Genomic DNA, 21,423 nt, shown 5'->3' on the forward strand with positions numbered 1-21,423 from the left:
TCTGTTCACAGTAATGAATAAAGGTCAGTGTGTGACAAAGTATTACCGCTGGATTCAGAAGAATGGAGGTTACATCTGGATCCAGTCCAGTGCCACTATTGCAATCAACGCCAAGAACGCCAATGAAAAAAACATCATCTGGGTCAACTATGTACTCAGGTATACAAGCCTTTTACTTTGATGAAATTGCCATCTTAAGATTTTGTTTCTTCCCGTATGAAAGTATTTGAGAGAGTTAGTCTGTAAGATGGTGAAGGCCAAACATACTGATCTTCTCAAACTGCGGTGTGATTTCTTGCTTCTTTTGGGTTTGTATTCAGGCTTAGAGATCATTAGAAGCACTGTGGTTTGGGCCGCAGTGAATCAATCAGAATGTCTGGAACATTCTAGAGAAGAAAGTGAAGGATGTTTCACACGGCTGAGAATGATTCTCAGCTGGCAAAGCGAACGACTTGTATCTTCTAAACGTGTCTTTTTTGTGGTTTCTTTTTTAATGGGCAGTAATCCAGAGTACAAAGACACACCAATGGATATCGCACAGCTGCCTAACCTGCCAGAGAAAGCGTCAGAGTCCTCAGAAACGTCTGATTCTGAATCCGACTCCAAGGAGAACTCTGGTAGAGTATCATTTCTCTGTGCATTTTACTGCAATATGCTATAGAACAGTATGGAATAAGTGGAAGGTTGTTAGGTTGCTCCCAAAACTTAACATTAGTTTAAGGACACTTAAAGCCAGGGTCTTACTACAAGGTTATGGAACCATTTTTGTTTTTTTATTTACAGCTAGTAGTATTGTAAAGTAACATTATATGCAATACTCTTGAAAGTTTTCTTTTAACCAAATGCAGAACTCTCATCGGAGGTCTCCTGCTGTGTAAAATATCTTAATTTCAATAATTACTGGAAATTATGTAGGACAAGGAAATGTGGTGCTTTCGATATGTCCCTAAAACTGGTGTAAATAGTCAATTAAAACTCCACAGCCAGTTGGAGATATTAATTATACATTCCAAAAGAAGATGAAGTGAGATTCCAGAGATGGTGGAGGCTGTGAGTGAACAAGGCCGGTTGACAGTCTGGGGAAAGTGCCAACATATTGGCCCCTGGGCATCTCTGCCTGCCGAGCCTTTTGCCAGCCTTCATCACAAAGGTTACAGACTGTGCCAGCTGCAGCTGGACCAAACCATGCCCTCTTCTCCTCTCACACTCCCTACCTATCTCTGCACCCCGCCTTCCCCTTCTGTCTTTCTCTGTCTCTTTATCTCTCTCTCCCTGTGTTTCTTTTCCAATGCAGACATGTTTTTCCTAAGGCCAGAATTTCCAAATCCCTGTGAGATGTATTTGCCTCACAGCCCCCCCTCCCCCAGTACTAAATTCATATGCTTTAAAAAGAAAGGACGTTGATGCATAGATTGAGCTCATCTCGTTCCCGCTACCAAAGACACTTGTTCTGAGTCGTTCATGATAAAACTAATGATCAACGATACATCACATCATGAATAAGTTACCGGTGGCTAATGTTGTTGCCAAAAATACAACATCAAAGAACAGTTTATGTCCCCAGTGTAATTGTGTCCTGTACTTAAGAACCGTAATATATCTCCAACTGGAAGGCTTCCAAACTTTAAATGAATAGCCTTAACATAAAACCCCTGATAATGTTTAGTGAACTACGTTTCTTGTCAGAAACACCTTACTTTGTCTAATAAGCTGTGACATTGTGATGTGTAAGGAAACTTGTCCTCTAAACCTTTTTCCTTTCTCCCAGAAGACAATGAAAACTCCAAGTCAGATGGAAAGGGGAATCAGTCTTCCGAGAACAGCGAAGATCCAGAGTCGGACAGTAAGAAACAGACAGGCCGGCCGCCAGAGCAAGAGATGAGAAGACAAGAAGAAGGAGACAGTTCTAGCAATCCAGAAAGTCAAGACAGTGATGATAGCCTGGAACCTTCTGACTGTGAAACTGACCACAAGGAGGGTCGCCTGGGTGGTTTACACATAAAGGTGGAGCGTTACGGCGACGGTGAGGTGGAGGAACTACAGGACTCGCCCTCCTCTTGCTCCTCAGAAGAAGAAGAGGACGAGGTGGAAGATATCGTGAAGGACTGCAACAGTGGAGGAGAGCTGAGCGGACCAGCAATGAGTAAACACCAGAAGAGAAAGAAGAGGAGAAAAAAGCAGAAATGGGATGGTAGTCGGCAGCGCCTCCGTCTGTCTCCCTCGGCCGCTGCTACCCCCAGTCCTGGCAGCCTGGACCCCACCCTTGGGGACCAGCCTCCCCTCCTGCTTCCACCCTCCCCAACCAGTTCCTCTGTGCTGAAGATCAAGACTGAGATGTCAGAACCTATAAACTTCGACAACGACAGCAGCATCTGGAACTACCCACCCAACCGAGAGATTTCCCGCAACGAGTCCCCCTACAGCATGACAAAACCCCACGACACTTTCCCTTCTCCCCCGCCTGCCGGCCTGCAGGTGTCCATTCCCGACTCTGTCCTCACTCCGCCCGGTGCCGAGGGTGGAGGAGGCAGCAGAAAGCCCAACTTCAATGGCAACAGTAGCAGCGGCAACAATAACAGCGCCCCCACTTCTGTGTCCGGCGCAACTCCGGGCAGCTTGGTTCCTCCTTCCAGTTCAGCCACCGCTGACCCGCTCTCCCCACCTCTCTCGGCCTCGCCACGGGACAAGCAGCAGGGTACGCCCACCTCCTCCGGTTCCCTGCTCTACACCAGTGATCTGGAAGCCCTGCAGAGGTTACAAGCGGGGAACGTGGTACTTCCATTGGTGCACCGAGTCACAGGCACGCTCGCTGCCACCAGCACGGCTTCCCCGCGAGTCTACACCACTGGAACGATCCGATACGCCCCAGCAGACGTCAGCCTGGCCATGCAGGGCAACCTCCTGCCTAATGCCCACACGGCTGTGAACTTTGTGGACGGACCCGGCTTCGGCATAGACCCCAAGACGCCCATGGAGATGCTGTATCATCACGTGCACCGGCTCAACATGTCCACCCCCTTCGGGGGTGCGGTCAGCGGAGCCGGGCTCACGCAGATGCCCGCTGCTAACGTCTTCACCACGGCAGAGGGACTTTTCTCCACGCTTCCGTTTCCCGTCTACAGCAACGGCATCCACAACACACAGACTCTGGAGCGCAAGGAGGATTGAAGCAAAACATCCGAGACCATATTACTGTGTTCAACTGTGTTAAAAAGACTCTTCTGAGGCAAAAGACTGTGTATCAAAGTTGGAGAAAAGTGAGATGTTCTAGCACTTTGAATTTTGAGCAATTGAGCTTGTGTAACTGAAATGAATGGTTTCTCTTCCTGTGTCTTTCTGTCTTTCTATCTCTTCGACTTTCTTCTTTCTCGCCTCCTTACACAAGTTCTCGATGACGGTTTCTCTAAACAGACTAAACAGACTCATCTCTATTGTAAAGAGTTCCTTTCGAGCCACAGGGAATTCAAAGCACTGTAGCGTACGTTTTCTCTGTGGTGAGATATTTGTCCAGAGTATGTAACGTCCTCATTAGGATGTCTTAAAGGTATTAGAAAAAGAAAATTGACAAGAAAAGAAACTGTTCGTGTTTCTAAAGGTATCTTGATGTAATCGAGATCGATGCTGACAAAAGGATGTTACCCTATTTGATGTACTTCAAAGGGTTTTGCGGTTCTTTCTAAAGGGGGAATAGTATTTTAGAAATAATGCTTTTTCTTCGTTTTTTATAGCTCAACTTAACTTGCAAATCATGCATTTTAAAAAAGCAATTTTAGCCGGGTATTGACCTGTGAATAGAATGTTACTATAAAATCCCAGGACATGGAACAGGTCAGTGTGAGATTTTTCCAGTTCCATCTTCTGTTTGCAGATCCATGGTGCTATCATTGAGTTACCCTCACTCAGCTGGCTGATGTAGGTACTGTTCGGGAATTCCAGACAAATGGCGGCTTCAGAGCTTTTCCACAGAAAAGTCAAACCTCTAACTGACTTTTTCTGTTGTTGTTTATTATGTTCATCACTTACCCGTGAGCACGGGAGAGTATTTTAACTCAATGTGATTGAGTCTGGAAAGGGATGCAGAAAAGTTTTTCTTTTTCCTTCTTGTTTTTTTTTTTTTTTTTTGTTTTGTTTTTTACATGATCGCTCAGTGCAACTGAGGCTAATTTTGCATCATAAACTTGAAGATGAATGTTAAACTCCAACAGGCTTTGGTCAAAGCTTTTTTTTGTTTTTTTTAAATCTAATTTTTGGCTTAATTGTTTACACTCCCTCTTTAGCTTACAAGCCTGGTGTCCTTTCCGAAAACAGTTCCCCTTCATCCCTTACCCCTTAACTCTCTCTGAAAATCACATATCAAACGGAGATTGTAATAAGGACATGCATTTTCAATCAAAAAATGTGTTTTGAATATCCACATTCCTAATTTTTAATCCACTGTTGCCAAAAAAAACTTTACTCTCACAGTTTGGTGTTAAAACACTGTGATTTGATGTTTGAAGAAAAAAAAAACCTAAAGTAATAAAACGGAAGAAAACTGTCACTTCATCCTTTGGCAGCCGTCCATCAAGTCATCTATTACGCAGCGTGATAACCGTAAACTTGTACAATGTGTAAGTGTCATTGGCTGTCAGTCTCCATAGCAACTTAAGTGTGTGTTACTATATGCAGTATATACTGAGCTAATGTAGCTGTTTTGTCCTTTGTCCTCTCTGTGCTAGTCCGGGCTTGGACGGGGAAACGTTGCTTCTCCGTCCAGCCCCCTTGCAGTCTTAGTGAACCAGTGGAGGTTAGTGGATTTTGTGTGGTGGCCTTCCAATGTAGTGTCACCTTTTTTGCTGCTTCCTTTTTGTATGTATTACTTTTTTCTGTTTCTGCTATTGCTTTGCTGTCGTGTAGTCTACAGACCTCTCTCTCTTCTCAGAGATAAAAGACTCTAAACTAGCTCAAAGGTTTAAGGAGCCATTTTTTTGCCACTGAGGAATTCTGGGATTGCAGTTTCCAGCTCAAACGTGACGAGGAATAATAAAAAAAAAAAAAAAAAAAAAAAAAAAAAAAACTGAAGTAGCATTTAGCAGACTGGAACCTTAAACGCCTCAGATGTGAAACATTCCCAGAGTCCCTTGTGCTTCTCTTGTGCATTGGGTGTATTTCATTGGTTTCCACCAAACCTGTTGACTTCAAGGACCCTGCAACTCACAGGAAATAATAATGAAAAAAAAAAAAAGACGACGGTAGTATTTCAGGACAATAAACAATTTTAAAGATTTCTAAAGAGATGAAAAAAATATTTCGCACTATAAAATCTATTTTTATAGGTGTTTTGGAAATGCATGTTTACTAAGTTGATTGTTTGGTTTACTTGATTTTGTTCGGTCCAGCGGCTTTGTCGATGTTTAGTGTTTTTTAGTCTGTCCAGCAAAGGGAAAGGGGGGGCGGCCTTTGTCTTTTTACCTGAATCAGGCTTCCCCCCCGACATCAGGAAACTTGTGTCTGTGGTTTCTGTGAAGACGTGTTGTTACTCAAACCCAGGTCATGATGTTAATGTTTTTTGAAAAACGACAATAACGGGACTCGCTGTCGGAACGGTTGCAGGAGAGCTTGGCGTCACCGCTGCAGGTTATAACGGGATCCTAGATTTTAGCATTTTGTACGTAGGAGCGGAAGCGGCTCGGGACGGGGTTTGGGGGCAGCTCCAAAAACAGACACTGTGGACCAGGAAATACACCCATATGTTACTAACAGAACAGCCGGGCGAGCTGTCTCAATGTATCTGTGTTGTGTCAAAATGATTGCTGGTGATTTAATCTTAAACTAATCTCAGCTGCTGTCAGATAAATAGTGTTTAAAATTACAATATGAGAAATCACTTCATTACCTGTGAAGACTGTGTCTGTGTTTTTAACTATTTCTTGTACAATTATACAGATTCTTTTATGAGGAACTTGGTGCCAAGTAGAAGAATATGGGAGAAAGGGGATTCTCTTAGTATCAGTGTTAACAGTGTTATAAATTCTAAGTACAAACAAATTAAAATATTAAAAAGAGAAAACTATGGTACATTTTTCGATTTTGTTTTTTGTTTTCAGAGGAGAAAAAAAAAGACAAAAAACAACTAACTGAAGCTAACTTTGAGTGCCTGGCTTATTTTTTTGGAAACACATTTTTGGTTCATTTACCATGAATAATGCTGCAATTCAAAAATGTACATACTTCATTTTACAACAGGGTTATTTTATACTTTTGTAGGTTTTCATCAGTTAAAGCGACATGTCATACATGGTTGTCTTTCTGTAACACAGTTTTTTTACCATCTTACAGGTGCCATATTCATAATAAACTTTTCTTGGATTTGTTACTATCTGGCATCATTTCTTTTACATTCTCCTCATCATAAGTGAATGCCGAACATCAGTGATTATTCTTTGCGTTCCTACTTTCCTGCTTCTTTATGTTTCTTCTTTCCCTCCTATTATGTTTTTCTCCCGGTCTTTCGTTTTGGTTAACATAGCCTCTCTCTCTTTTTTTTTTTTAGTTACCTACAGGTTTCAGGTATGGGAATAGCAAAATATTCCCACGTAGCCCTGCTGACTTTTGCTTCCACATACAATGAATGGCAATCCAGTGCACTTGTACCAGGGCCTTTGTTTTCGACTTGTTTTAGCAATGGCTGAGTGAATCTCCTTTACGTTGGACAGAATCTCACGGGTATTTCTGACATGTTTTTTCACCTCATGGTATCCTCACCAGGTTTTCAATTAGCAGGAATATTTCAATCTGTGTCTTCTATTATACTGATCTCACTGTAACTTCCTACGGCAAAGCTAAATAAAAGGGGAAAAATGCTTCCTTTTAAAAGTGTTTTACTTTAGATGTTTTTTCTGACAATGTTAGGTCTTGCTCTGTGATGCAGAAAAATGTCTGAATCCATTAAAAATTGCAAAGTGGTCAGGGTTTGCCAGGAAGGGTAAAAACAACAAGTTGTTTCAGTGGCATTTTTATTAAAAATTATGAGACATCTATATGTTTGGACTAACATGCTCCAATGAATTCTACACGATAAGTCCAGAAAAACACACTAAAGAAGTCAATAGTGGTGATTTCATGTTGACTTCATGTAATGGGTGTCTCAGAGAGCACATAAGATTGCTATTGCTATTTTTCAGAATAATGCACAGCCACATTTATACTATTCTTCCATCACATAGCATGTATGCTGTGCACAGTAATGTGCATTGTGCTGGAATTATTTTTAATATACTTGATCAGATGGCCAATAGATATGACACTTATACAAAAAGTGAACTGTTGAATTTCAAAGATAACTGGAATAACAGTGCAATAACACTGTTTAATATAAAGAAGTGTAGACAGTATATAGTGTATACCTCGCAGTGTTCAGTGTAGTAAGCGAGTATTCCACTCCGAACACAGCTTTTGTTCAATTCTAAGTAACACTGTAACTTGTTCTTCATTTCTTCCTTCACTGTCTCCCTTACACCTTTCCTCTTTGCCCTGTTTTTCTCTCTTGTTCTCTCCCTTCTCCCTGCTGCATATCTTTCTCCACTGACTTCAGGCACTGAGGGGGAGGTCACCGCTGAAGCCCACTGAAGAAATCCAACCAACTTTAAATATTTTACGCAATTTTAAATGAAGCCCATGAATGATAGATCACAAGAGAGAGAGAGAGAGAGAGAAATAGAGGGGAGGAGGAGGTGAAAAAGCCCAAACCTGAATCCTCCCTAATGATTAGGAGCTGTCCATCTCCCCTATACAGTCCTTATTGGAAATCAGAGTGTGTTTATATAGCAAAGAGCCTCTCGTTAGGGCAGCTAAAGGTACATAGAACCGTAAAAACACCTATATGAATATGAGAGATGAACGGTTTTACAGCTGTTGAAGTCTATTCACATATTGTTCAAAACAATTTAACACCTGCACTTGATCAGAGGCATGCATGTTTTATATACGTATAGAAAAACGAGAGGCACAAGTAAGATAGATAGATAGATAGATAAAGGCACATGTTTTCATAAGATTACTTTACATATTAGATATTAGATATGAGAGTACTTGTATACAAGATTTATGTATTTGAGGAGGCATTTGATTATTGATTTTTAATTCTGTGAGATCTTACAACCGCAGAAGCTTTTCACCTGAGCTGTGAAATCCAGTGTGCCAAGAGTGTCATCTAGTGGTTACAGTCAGTATTAACGTTTGTAGAGCTCTTTTGTTTCAATAGGGATCTTCTGTATACAGGTGCTGGTCATATAATTAGAATATCTTCAAAAAGTTGATTTATTTCACTAATTCCATTCAAGAAGTGAAACTTGTATAATGTATACATTCATTCCACACAGACTGGTATATTTCAAGTGTTTATTTCTTTTAATTTTGATGATTATAACTGACAACTAATGAAAACCCCAAATTCAATATCTCAGAAAATTAGAATATTGTGAAAAGGTTCAGTATTGAAGACACCTGGTGCCACACTCTAATCAGCTAATTAACTCAAAACAAGCACATTAATAGAGAGGCGAAGGGAAGGAAAAGATGTGGTAGAAAAAAAGTGTACAAGCAATAGGGATAACCGCACCCTGGAGAGAACTGTGAAACAAAACCCATTCAAAAATGTGGGGGAGATTCACAAAGAGTGGACTGCAGCTGGAGTCAGTGCTTCAAGAACCACTACGCACAGACGTATGCAAGACATGGGTTTCAGCTGTCGCATTCCTTGTGTCAAGCCACTTTTGAACAGACAGCGTCAGAAGCGTCTCGCCTGGGCTAAAGACAAAAAGCATTGGACTGCTGTTGAGTGGTCCAAAGTTATGTTCTCTGATGAAAGTAAATTTTGCATTTCCTTTGGAAATCAGGGTCCTAGAGTCTGGAGAAAGAGAGGAGAGGCACAGAATCCACGTTGCTTGAGGTCCAGTGTAAAGTTTCCACAGTCAGTGATGGTTTGGGGTGCCATGTCATCTGCTGGTGTTGGTCCACTGTTTTTTGAGGTCCAAGGTCAACGCAGCTGTATACCAGGACGTTTTAGAGCACTTCATGCTTGCTGCTGCTGACCAACTTTATGAAGATGCAGATTTCATTTTCCAACAGGACTTGGCACCTGCACACAGTGCCAAAGCTACCAGTACCTGGTTTAAGGACCATGGTATCCCTGTTCTTAATTGGCCAGCAAACTCGCCTGACCTTAACCCCATAGAAAATCTATGGTGTATTGTGAAGAGGAAGATGCGATATGCCAGATCCAACAATGCAGAAGAGCTGAAGGCCACTATCAGAGCAACCTGGGCTCTCATAACACCCGAGCAGTGCCACAGACTGATTGACTCCATGCCACGCCGCATTGCTGCAGTAATTCAGGCAAAAGGAGCCCCAACTAAGTATTGAGTGCTGTACATGCTCATACTTTTCAGTTGGCCAAGATTTCTAAAAATCCTTTCTTTGTATTGGTCTTAAGTAATATTCTAATTTTCTGAGATACTGAATTTGGGGTTTTCATTAGTTGTCAGTTATAATCAAAATTAAAAGAAATAAACACTTGAAATATATCAGTCTGTGTGGAATGAATGTATACATTATACAAGTTTCACTTCTTGAATGGAATTAGTGAAATAAATCAACTTTTTGAAGATATTCCAATTATATGACCAGCACCTGTACTTCTAAGATGAGGAGCTGAAATCTCTCGTAAGTCGCATTTTCATAGGCGTAATCACTTTTTTATCCCTTTTAACAACTAAATGCGATGATTAATGTTCACTTTATTAAAACTATATTTTTCATATTTTATATTACTTTATCACTTATAGGGTGTTTAGGCACTGTTTTACGCAGTTTTCTACTGGGAAATCTAGCTGCTGTTGTAGTTACAGTTTAGAAATGTGTTTGGGATACTGGTTTCATAAAGATAACTTGATTTTGATAGGAATCTAGTTTGCAATGACATAACCATCGTTAATGAGGTGAATGGTTTAGTTTCCTGTGGTAATTAACTATCCCACAGTAAAACTACGGTTATTACACCAGAACTACGATGGAGATATGAACGATTATTGCTCCTACCTTCTCTTAGTGAGATGTTTCTTCGTGTTTCATCAAATTTTACACTAATGGAGGACAGTTTTACTCGCTAAATCACTTACGTGAGTGACTTTTTGCTAATTATGAAGCGCCAATTGTGGAAATACGTGGGCGGAGCTATACGTAGCGCATTACGTCACCGCATGTTCGCCAGATAAAGATAGAAATAAAAACTATAAACATTTATACATAAAAATACACAATGTTCGTTTAGTTTTTTTATCTGTATGTGTTTACGTGATAAATAAAAATTGGATAAAATTGCTGGTAAATAAGAGTGTTTTCACGACACGTCATCAGTCGGCCATATTGGCGACACTGGACGTAAACAGTGCTTCTTAACCAAACGAAACGTGCATATTTAGCTGAATATTCCTGCTGAAAACAGTCAGTTATTGTCATGTTTCGGGTTGTACTAATTGGTTGGACCAGGAAAAACATTTGGAGTACTATAGACTGGCAAAATTTATAACAAATTATAGGAGAAAAGTGCAAAAAACTGTCTGAGGAACAAAAGGCGTGACTGAATCAGGATTTCCAGAGTAAGAATCTTGACAACATTCGTGTTTGTTCTTATCATTTCTGGTCAGGTAAGTGGAATATTAGGCTAATATCTTAATTAATACTGCTGGTACATATCTTTACCACCTATTAACTTTTTTTTTTGTCCAAATGCCCTTTCCTGCTTCCTGCTTCTATATGATTTAGCAGCTGCCACACGTTTTTTCGGTGATTTAGACAGCATAAATTAGCAGAAATGTACGTTGTACATTAATTGTGCAGTCCATGGCGGTTGTTTACGTCGTGACGTAAGTACAAACCCTCTATATCTTCCTAGAAAGTCCAATAGTAGGCATCTGCGCTAAATAAAACTGCACAATAAGGACACAGTGACACCTAGTGGTAAATTATGGCCAAAGGAAAAACTTTATTACTGAAACAAAACAATTCAATATAAACAGTTAAAAACAATTCAACACATTGTTTAATTTGGCCATTTTCAAATAGATGTAAATCTCAATTTGTGTACAGTACATGAACCAACCTGGTCATACATTCTGAGATTTCTTTGTCCAGAACAACTTTTGTGAAAGAAACATTTTATAAAGCTCAAAATGTTATGAAACAACTGTCAAATGATATTGATCCAAGGGTGTGGTTGAGCAGCGTTGCTGACCTGCATGCAAGCTGATTCAATTCTCTCATTAAACACTAACACACACTGGGATTGAACAAATAAACAATATCATCTGACTAAGTGCTTTTTAAACGTTTGTGAACACAGTACAGAAGGACTTTTATAAACATCTCTATTCAAAAGAGTCTCATTCAACATCAAACTGTCGTTCAAAAATAACAAAGCATCTATATATACACAACTTCAAGTCAACTGACAAGTTTCAGATTTCCTTTCTACTGAAGTGTTCTTAAACTGCGCATAGAATGATAAAATATGTGCCAAAACAGAAAATAATAGCATAACAAAAAGGGACAAGCATGAAAAGAACATATTTATAACGCTTGGTGATATAGTTCTGAAACAAACAACTAGTGTTATATATATACATATATATATATATCTCTCTCTTTTCTATTCCTTTTTGTTTTTCTCTTTACACATTTAGACAATATAGCTCTGGAAGATTTTTTTTAAAAGAAGAATTACAATAAACATCTAATAATGCATTAATCAGTCTTATGATTCTCACATTTTTCTCAAAATTGTCTTTACATTAGCAGCGGCTTATTCAAACAACTCTTCACTTATTTTAAGGACCGGCTTCGGACGTGGTAAATCACAAATACAAAGTGGGGGGATAGGTACCATTAGTGCAACAAGCAATGTAAAAATTAAAAATTAACAAAAAAAAAAAAAAAGCAAAGAAATAAGACAGTAGACAAAAGAAATCCCCTTGGAGGAGACAGGCCAGTGTATTTCTGTTAAGAAGTTGAACCTTCCTGTGAGTTGGCTGAAATATAAAGGTTTAAACAATTAGATATTTAGAATTAAACTTAAAAGAAAATACACCGATACTGATGATTTTGGCTCAACCAACCTGTCAAATCTCTGAATTTTCTTTTTGCTTCAGCTCTTTCTTCTGAATCAAAGTACCACACAGTGATTGCATACCTGTGAAACAAAACAGGCACTTTAGCATAAAGCCACAGAATCATATTTACACGTAGTACGATAACATTAAACGCTAATACTAACCTTGTAGCATACGATGGTTGAACTTCATGAGGGTTCCTGCGATCTGACCAGAAAAGCAGAAGTCGATCAAACAAAGGCTCGATGTCGGCTACGTAAGGTTTTCCTTCAGGAAAGATCCTTAGCAATCCACCATGCTCCTAAAACATACAGTGACATTTGATTAATTAACATTGTACGGTAAATATTTTGGAAATGACATGGAAATGAACTAGTGAAAAGTTTACCTTTGCACTCCAGTTTTTATTCAGATAGTAAATACAGGTGACGCAGCGGCCATCTGCGTTAGGGTTATCTACATGTTTCACATATCCTGCTCCATTTCCTGGATAACAAGCCACCATTGCCTGAAAAAGACGACACGTGAAACTAAGCTTGATAGGTATTTTACATTACAATTCATCCCAGAAAAGCCTATTTCCAGGGAAACATGCTAATGATTAATTATATCACTGATAAACATTTGTCTAAAACATATTAGTTTATATATACTTGCTACAAATGACTGACTTATTGCTTATTCCTGTGATTTCTAAGCTGAATTTTTAGCATCATTACTCCAATCACATGATCCTTCAGAAATCATTTTAATATTCTAATTTCCTGCTCAAAAAACATTTATTATTATTATTATGTTGAAAACAGCCGAGTAGAATTTTTTCAGGTTTCTTTGATGAATAGAAAGTTCAGAAGAACAGCATTTATGTGAGACAGAAATCTTTTCAGTCTCTGAGACAGAAGTCTTTATCATCCCTTTAGACCAATTTAAACTATCCTTGCTAAATAAAAGTATAAATGTTTATAATTTCTTTCCCAAAAAAAAAAAATAATAATAATTTGATGACAAATTTAGTTTTCTATATGAACATAATTTTTACACTTTGCATGCTTTAGTATCATAAAATTGATAATTGTCTAATCTATTTCATGGGTTTGTTACAGTGCCAAAACATTCTACACAGAATGAAAACTTTCTCAAAATTCAGATGTTTAGGTCTAAATATTATTTACACCTGAAATGGTTTCTAAAGATTTGTTTCAGTTGTAAACAAAATATATCATGTAAACATAATATACCAAATAAAAATATGATTTGAAAAAGTCAAATGAAACTGATCGATCAATGAAATGATTTGGTATTTGGTTATTATAAAACTCTAAACCACAATAAAACTGTTTAGTTTAAAAGAAAAAAAAAAATTAACTGATCAGTTTTTGTGTTGCATCCATACATGATACACATTTTTGTTTAACTATGATTTGAGAATTGAGAAATTAACCAGCTAATGCATATTATTTGTAAAATATAATTAAAAATTAAAGAAATAGTTCACTTCCATGGAGGAAGCATTATTATGTATTGTGAATTCATATTTTGGCCAGAAGCAATGGTTTAAAGTTAAAACGCCTTAAAGATGGTTTTGTTTCTTACAAACATGCACCTTTTCACTTCTCAAGATGTTAACTGATGGACTGGAGTTGTGTGGATTATTTATGAATTATTTTAATGTTTTAATCAGCAGTTTAGACTCTCATTCTGACGGCACCCATTCACTGCAGAGGATCCTTTGATGAGCAAGTAATGCAGTTTTAATTTCTCCAAATCTGATGCAGAAACAAGCTCATCTACATCTTGGATAGCCTGAGGGTGAGTACATTTTAAGCAAGTTTTCATTTTTGCATGAACTATTCCTTTCAAGTAAAGCATCGGCTCCATCTTGGAATGCTTATTAATGCAAACTGTCTAATAATGTTCAAAACAAAGCATTTTATTTCTCCTCTCAGCAGATTCCGTTTAACCCCTCCCAGCCCTCACATACACATACAATGGGGGTTACGGTCACTGGTGCCCATGTTTACATTTCTGCAGACAAGTCTTTATCATGATCACGTTCCCACAATAAGAGTGCATACGCAAGTTTGTCGTCATAGGGCAATGTAAACATGTCTCTGCACAGAGAGCAGGAGGAAGTGTGTGCGTGTGTGAGTGTGTGTGTACATGCGTGGCTAAAGAGAGCGAGCTTGGCCAGCAGCCAGCGCTCTGAGGGTTTAATGACAGTGCTACGTGTTGAGCGTGAGTCTACAGCACCACACAGACTTCAGCTGCGACGGCCAACTAGCATACACAATCCAGAGCTCTGATTCAGCACACTTAACCATTTACGCCCACTTCTGCAGTCAGTATGAAACCATTTCAAAACAATCAGTTAGGAAATGTTAATACTCTTTATCCGCTTACAAAAGAAAAATAAGTGCACTACAACAGTTATTTTATTATGCTTTTTTTTTGCATTCAAAAGCTGTCATTTTGTTATTAGGAATTATGTTATGACATCTGTAAGGGATTTTGGAACAGATGACAGACAAAAAAGTGTTTTAGAGCAGCAAAGAATATTTTAGCTTAAATTAAAGAAAATTCAATATATTTGCTTTTTTTCGGCTGTTCGAATCCCTGACAATGTTTAAACTCAGCTCTTTCATAAAAACTTAACTGCATCCCTCGCTAAATAATTAAAAAACACTTATTTTTCACTTTTTCTCTTATTCCTATCTTCTAGACAAAGTTTGAAACTTTTTATTGCTAGCACCACTTGTGTTATTGCCTCTTTTTCATTATTCGCTTGTGTTCCTCACTTGCAAGCCACTTTAGATAAAAGTGACTGTTAAATATATACGTGCAAATGATAAACTCTTGTGTCCGTAACTGACTTTGGTAAAAGTGGCTCTTGAACATCCTGTTGCTTCACTCAGGGCCTCCTATAACCCAGAGTCATCAGCGCAGTGAGAGGAGTCACGTACTGTTCACAACAGCAGAAAACGAAAGCCTATCTCTGCCATTCATCACCAGGCACAGTATAGACAGTGTGTGCCAAAGCACTCTACTGTAACTGCTCAAAACAAAGAGCCAAACAAAGACAGAAACTAATGCTTAATGGAGTGAGAACCTGTTTTCACCCAGATGAACAAGCAAAGTACTCTGAATCAATTAAAAACATAAATAGTGAACAAGTTTTAATGTAATGTACATCATTTATACTTGTGTATACACTACTGTTTCAAAACGTTTGGAGCAGTAAGTTTTTGTTTGTTTGTTTGTTTTGGAAAAAACTTTGTAATTTTATTTAGCAAGGATGCTTTATAATGATTTAAAATGACAGTTACAAAATATTTTTATTTCAAGTAAATGCTGTTCTTTAAGACTTTTAAAAGAATCTTGAAAAAAAAATTATTATTATAAGCACAACTTTTTAACATTGATCATAATGTTCCTTGATCAGCAAATCAGCATGTTTCTGTAGGATCATGTGACACTGAAGAGTGGAATAATGATGATCTTTGCATCACAGAAATAGATATTGTAAAATCTATTAAAATTGAAATCAGTGCATTTAAATTGTTAAATTGTATACATATTTGTTTTTGTGTGTGTGTGTGTGTGTGTGTGTGTGTATATATATATATATATATATATATATATATATATATATATATATATATATATATATTAGTAGTCAACACTTGAAGTAGATCAAAAACAATTCATCTAAGGTTGAAAGGTTTTGATACTACTGTATGTATGTATGTGTGTATATATATCTATCTCTCTCTCTCTCTCTCTCTATACATTATATATATATATATATATATATATATATATATATACACAGTAGTCAACATTTGAAGTAGTTTAAAAAATTCATCAAAGTTGTTGACAAGAACTGGTATTGCTTTGGTTTTAGGATACTACTGTATGTATAAATAGATATAGATATAAATTTTTACGTATATATATATTCATATTTGCTTTATGTTTATAGTGTATGCATGTATATGTATGTGTATATATATATTATTTTTTGTTTCATATATTTCTCAAATATATACAAACATGCATACACAGTGCATACATGTACAGAGAACACACAAATTATGTAAACAAACTTATTTTGAATGCAATTAATCTGACAGAATATATATGACATTACTAAAGATTAAGGTTCACATAGCCTATATTTTCATATATAAATAGCTATTTGTTTATGAATATGCACAACTAAGTTTAAGGACCATTTTTTACTACTTGAACCTATTAACTTGATCTGTACTGATCTGCGCCTTCTGCGAGTTGTATAAACTTCATACACATATCAAATTTATTAATAAGCAAGAAAATGCATTAATCAAAGTTATATCACGTCTGATTTCCCACCATTTAAGAATGTTATTAAGAAAAGGATTCCCAATCATTAACTTTTGGAAGTGCGCTGAGGGCGTGTGTGTACACGTACCCTGTTTTCAGCTTTAATGACGCACATTTCGTTAGAAATGCCATGAAGAGCAAAAATCTGTATCATAACACTTCGGACTGAAGATCTGATTAGAATCTTCGCGTTATTAATGAGTTACTATAAAAAAAAAAGTTAAGTCGATTACGCAAATACACTTTTCCAGCTGATACATTCTTAGTTTTCAAGCACTTCGAAGTGCAGTAATGCTTACCTTTGATCTTGCGCGAATACTTTTGCCCAGTCGACTCACACAGAGAGAAATGAGTTTGTCTATAAGAGTTAATAAGAAATTGACAGCCTCCGTGCCCCCCTCGGTCCCGTTAACCCATGTTATTTTGTCTCCTCTGATGCTACTCCTACAAACTCCATTGCTTCGCCTGGCCAGCTGGCCGTCGTTGAGTAGCCCACAGTAATGCATTCGTTTGACCTGACCCAGAACCATGTGGCCCGCGATGTCCCCCAGAAAATGATCCACGTAAAAGAATCCTTGGTCCAACAGAGCCGGAACCACTTGCTCTAAAGCCAAACTCTCCAGCTGCGAGTCCAGTGCGTGTTGAAGAAATGGCATTTTGTCTTGCGCTCCTTGCATTCAAATTAACCAAAGTTTTTCAAAGTAATACCTAATGCTACGGACTCGTCCCTCAAGAGACAGATAAAGAATGGCACATGCGGCAGGCAGGGGCTGTAGGTGGGCTTTATAATCGCTCTGTGTGAGGGTCCATGAGCGCGAGAGGATCAGAGCCCAGCGCACCTGCGGCGCATGTGGAACGTGCAGAATGTGTGTCGCGCTTCAGTGGGCGGATATTCATACGAAAACCTCATTCAGTGCGTTTAACTTCAACAATGAAGGGCTGGACAATCTATGTTTCCTGTGACTCAAATTTCGTCTTTCTATAGGGGGCGCTTGGCGGCTCCAAAAGCCGAATCCTCCATTCAACCGCATTTAAATTTCACGATGTTTTTTGTCTTACAGGAGACACTTGTTTACTTTAAAGTATGTTATTTTTTAAAATGAACATTTTGTAGATTTGTACCTTATATACCAATGGAAATTGCCCTCTGAAGTCGCTTTGAAATTTTAAAATCGTAACTTAATAATCACAAACGACCCTGATTGAGCCATCTAGAAAAACGCTGAGAAAAGGAACGGGTACCACGTGATATGTGCGCCTACGTGCTACTTCAGCAGTTGTCTAAAAAATCATTTACATATGAATAGTGACACTGAGATACTTTATCCATTGAAATGGAAATACATGGTAAGGTGTTAAAATGATGCATTCTTTGATGATAAACCAGTAAGGGTAAACTGACAGCCCTCATTATTATAATGGAGATGCATGAGCAAATGTTTGCTCTGTGACGAATTGCTTGTTTGTCTGTTCTAAGTCGCTTTTTTGAGCAAACAATGTAAATAAAACATAAACTGTAATTATAGAAACATAGAAGCAAACATAGTTTGACTCTGTGAAGAACTGCCAATATTCGTCTGTTGTAAGTCGCTGTTTTAAGCATGTAAATGTAAAAAATAAAAATATAAATTAAAAAATAATATAAATAAAAAAATCAAATAATATAGAAACAAATACAAACATATAGAAACAAACATCGTGTGTCACATTAGTGACGAATTACTAATGTTCGTCTAAGTCACTGTTTTAAAAATGTAAATGTAAATTAATAAAATATTTGAATTAAAAATAAAATCAAAACAATATAGAAACAATTAAAAACATATAGAAACAATTATTGTTTGGCTTTCTGACGAATTACTAATGTTCGTTTCTTATAAGTAAGTCACTTTTTAGATGTAAATGTAAATACATAATATTTTCAATAAAAAACAAAACAGAACCAATAAAGAAAAAAACACAAACATATAGAAACAAATATTGCTTGGTTTTGTGACGAATTACTAATGTTCGTCTATTATAAGTCACTTTTTAAAATCTAAATGTAAATAAAATAAATTATATGAATTATAAAATAAAATAAAAACAATATAGATACAAATACAAACATATAGAAACAAATATTGTTTGGCTCTGTGACGAATTACTAATGTTCGTCAAGTCACTTTTTAAAAATGTAAATGTAAATAAATGAAAATAATAATTAAAAATAAAATAGAAACAATACAGGAATATAAAAAAACACATCGAAGCAAATATTGTTTGGATCTGTGACGAATTGCTAGTGTTCGTCTGTTGTAAGTCGCTTTTTAAAATGTCTAAACTATTATATATATATATATATATATATATATATATATATATGCATTAACTAAATTACATATTAACTAAAATATTTGTATTTAAAGGCTATTTAATACATGATTGCAGGAAACAAATCAGTAAATAAGATTTTAAAATTTAAAACTGAAAATTAAAATATATATGACGCATTTAATTACTAATTTATTAATGTATTTACTTTTTTTTTTTTCTCTTTTTATTTTCATTTTTGCTCCTCTGTGTCGTACGTGACATCCTACAGGTTGATAAGCCCCGCCCATTTAAGATCTCTAATTCCTACGTTAATGCCATTCTACTGTCGTGTTATATTTCTACGAGTTTAACCCAACTGTGCCGATTTACAGTCAGTCATGCCCAGCAGGGTCAGACCACGCCAAGAGACACGAGATCTCACGCATGCTTTGAATGCCAAACAATTAATGATAAAGGAAAAATATTAAGACAGTGTAAATGAGAGCAGCGATGCTTTTACCCAGTGAGCGTTTCTTTTAATTAAAGTACGTGGCATTGTAACGTTTATGAGCTCATTTTATGATCATGCCCGACCGCCATTGAGGAGCCGAAGAGCCGCATGTACGACGCGCACAAATCTCTTGCTAGTGAAGAAGGGGCGTTTTCAAGAAGTGTAAACACACTGCTCCTCTATGTGCTTTCAATGCATTTTTATAGACTTTCAAATAAAAAACGAATACACGGTGCATCAACTTCAAAACTTTGCATTGCAGCACTTTTATACTTGTCTTATTAGGACGAATCGCTTGGGTTGCGAATTAAAGCGTGCAACTGCATGCATGTGTTTCCAAAGCACTGTCACGTTTTGGATGCTGAGGAAACTTTAAGTGCATGAGCAACACTCACCTTATGTCTTCCCCTGATTTTGAACTTGTCCAGTTTGCCGTCTGCACACGTGATGATCTTGTCCATTCGGGTCAACAGATAGCCAATGTTTTGGCAGTTGCTTTCGGTGCCATCGACCCATGCAATCTTGTCCCCTCGAATAGCTTTGCTTTTGTTTAGTTTTTGGCTCACCAGCTGCCCATCCTGCATGTTGCCACTGTGGTGAATGCGCTTCACCTCCTGCACAACGCGCTCTCCGATCCTGTCCCCTAGAAAATTATCAACTATACACAAACCGTAGGAGTTCATGCACGGGACTACGTATTGCAAGACTAGTTTGTGAGTGTTTAGTCGTTTGCGCTCTTTAGATTTTGCCCGGTTACTGCGGGGATTCCTGAGCTCTTTGGGCAGCTCCATGCGTCCACTAGTCTCATCTGGACACCTGTGCTGAGCATTTCTGTTAGTTTGGTCTTCGGAGGGCTGTTCGGCAGCCTGATTTCCCTGATATTCTGCCATCGAGTCTAGTGTAGCAGAAGTGCCGCCCGCGCACTTGATGTCAGATGAAAGGGGAGAGTCTGAGTACGTGAACACCATCACATGTGTCAAAGCCTAATTTAGAGCTTACACAAGCCTGGACAGAAAAGATTTTAAAGGATGAAGGATAATTACTTCTTATATGTCCTGCAGAGAAAAGCATAAATGTCAATGTCAATAACAGTCATAAGTCCTTGTCAGGATACATTAGTCGTGTATTTGATGCATAAGTGTCAGTATGTGTCACTGACCCGTTAAAAATGCTTTATATAATAAAAAAAAATACTAATTTATTAATAATAATAATAATAATTCATTATTAATTTATATTATTATTATTATTATTATTATTAGAAATATCTGACCATATGGGCATGATCAGTGAAACAAATTTGTCTTTTTTTATTTGTTTGACCTAGAAATAGTGTAGAATCTTAAATATTTCTGTTTTTTTAGTATTTTAATCTTGACTTAGCTGTATTTTAAATATTAACACTTCTAGCTTTCCTGAAAAGAGATTCATTGATGAAAAATAATTACATCTTGAATGCCCTGGAGGGAAAAGCATAATTTAGAATGTCAGTAACAATAACGCTCATGCGTCACATCACAGTAGCAATAATAATTTATTTATGTTGATGTTATTGTTAATGATAATAATACATATTCCATTATTATGAAAATCTGCTTCACAAATTTCATGTTTATGTGACACATTTTTAAAACTTAAATAGTGAAATAGTGACTGAAATAGTGCAGAATCCTAAATATTATATAACTTAAGTTTTAAGTTCTAACCAAACAAACAAAAATACATTTTCAAATTTAAACTAAAAAAGTTCTTTTTTGTTCATTCTAACTACTATTGCAATAGTAGTCAGTGAACCGTTAAAATACTGTTGTAATAATAATGATAATTCTATTATTAACAAATTCAGTAACACTTTACAGTGTGTCATTTAACATTACTTAATGCATTAACTAACATGAACGAACAATGAACAATACTTTTATTACACTATTTATCAATTTGTGTTAATGTTAGTTAATAAAAATACAGTTGTTTGTTTGTTCACAGTGCATTAACTTATCAAACACATCTTGTGATTTTAATAATGCATTAGTAAATGCTGAAATTAACATTACAAGATTAATAAATGCTAGAAGTATTTATTAATCTTGTAATCTTAATCTTAAATTA

General features: G+C 37.0%; 2 protein-coding genes across 6 annotated transcripts in view; one reads left to right on the top strand and one right to left on the bottom strand.

Annotated features, from left to right (window-relative positions):
* Positions 1–6,358, top strand: part of LOC127179401 (neuronal PAS domain-containing protein 3) — a 390,014-nt gene extending 383,656 nt beyond the window's left edge. For 3 of the 4 annotated variants that reach the window (XM_051132788.1, XM_051132790.1, XM_051132791.1), the window contains 3 exons: positions 12–159; positions 502–617; positions 1,769–6,358. In XM_051132788.1, the coding sequence (XP_050988745.1) occupies positions 12–159; positions 502–617; positions 1,769–3,168 (1,664 nt within the window). In that variant the 3' untranslated portion in view covers positions 3,169–6,358. The remainder of the gene's footprint in view (positions 1–11; positions 160–501; positions 618–1,768) is intronic. The other variant, XM_051132789.1, reaches the window with a different exon arrangement.
* A 4,641-nt stretch (positions 6,359–10,999) lies between these two features.
* On the bottom strand, positions 11,000–20,297 carry egln3 (egl-9 family hypoxia-inducible factor 3). Of its 2 annotated transcripts, none has more exons than XM_051132793.1 (5): positions 19,710–20,297; positions 12,535–12,654; positions 12,311–12,447; positions 12,153–12,226; positions 11,000–12,065 (listed from the first exon to the last, which is right to left on the bottom strand). In XM_051132793.1, the coding sequence occupies exons 1-5, from the start codon at positions 20,280–20,282 to the stop codon at positions 12,037–12,039; spliced, it is 933 nt and encodes a 310-aa protein (XP_050988750.1). In that variant the 5' UTR covers positions 20,283–20,297; the 3' UTR covers positions 11,000–12,036. The 2 variants fall into 2 exon arrangements, with proteins under 2 accessions (XP_050988750.1, XP_050988751.1); XM_051132794.1 differs by lacking the exon at positions 19,710–20,297 and adding an exon at positions 16,808–17,392.
* Between the last annotated feature and the right edge of the window lie 1,126 nt (positions 20,298–21,423).

Source organism: Labeo rohita, chromosome 17 (assembly GCF_022985175.1).
Source record: "Labeo rohita strain BAU-BD-2019 chromosome 17, IGBB_LRoh.1.0, whole genome shotgun sequence".
Taxonomy (NCBI): domain Eukaryota; kingdom Metazoa; phylum Chordata; class Actinopteri; order Cypriniformes; family Cyprinidae; genus Labeo; species Labeo rohita.

Excerpts from the sequence above, each read along its gene's own strand:
- egln3 (XM_051132793.1), bottom strand. The coding sequence starts at position 20,282 with ATGGTGTTCACGTACTCAGACTCTCCCCTTTCATCTGACATCAAGTGC. Across the intron at positions 12,655-19,709 it reads AAATCAGGGGAAGACATAAG|GCAATGGTGGCTTGTTATCC; the intron begins GTGAGTGTTGCT and ends CGTCTTTTTCAG. Across the intron at positions 12,448-12,534 it reads ATAAAAACTGGAGTGCAAAG|GAGCATGGTGGATTGCTAAG; the intron begins GTAAACTTTTCA and ends TGTATGTTTTAG.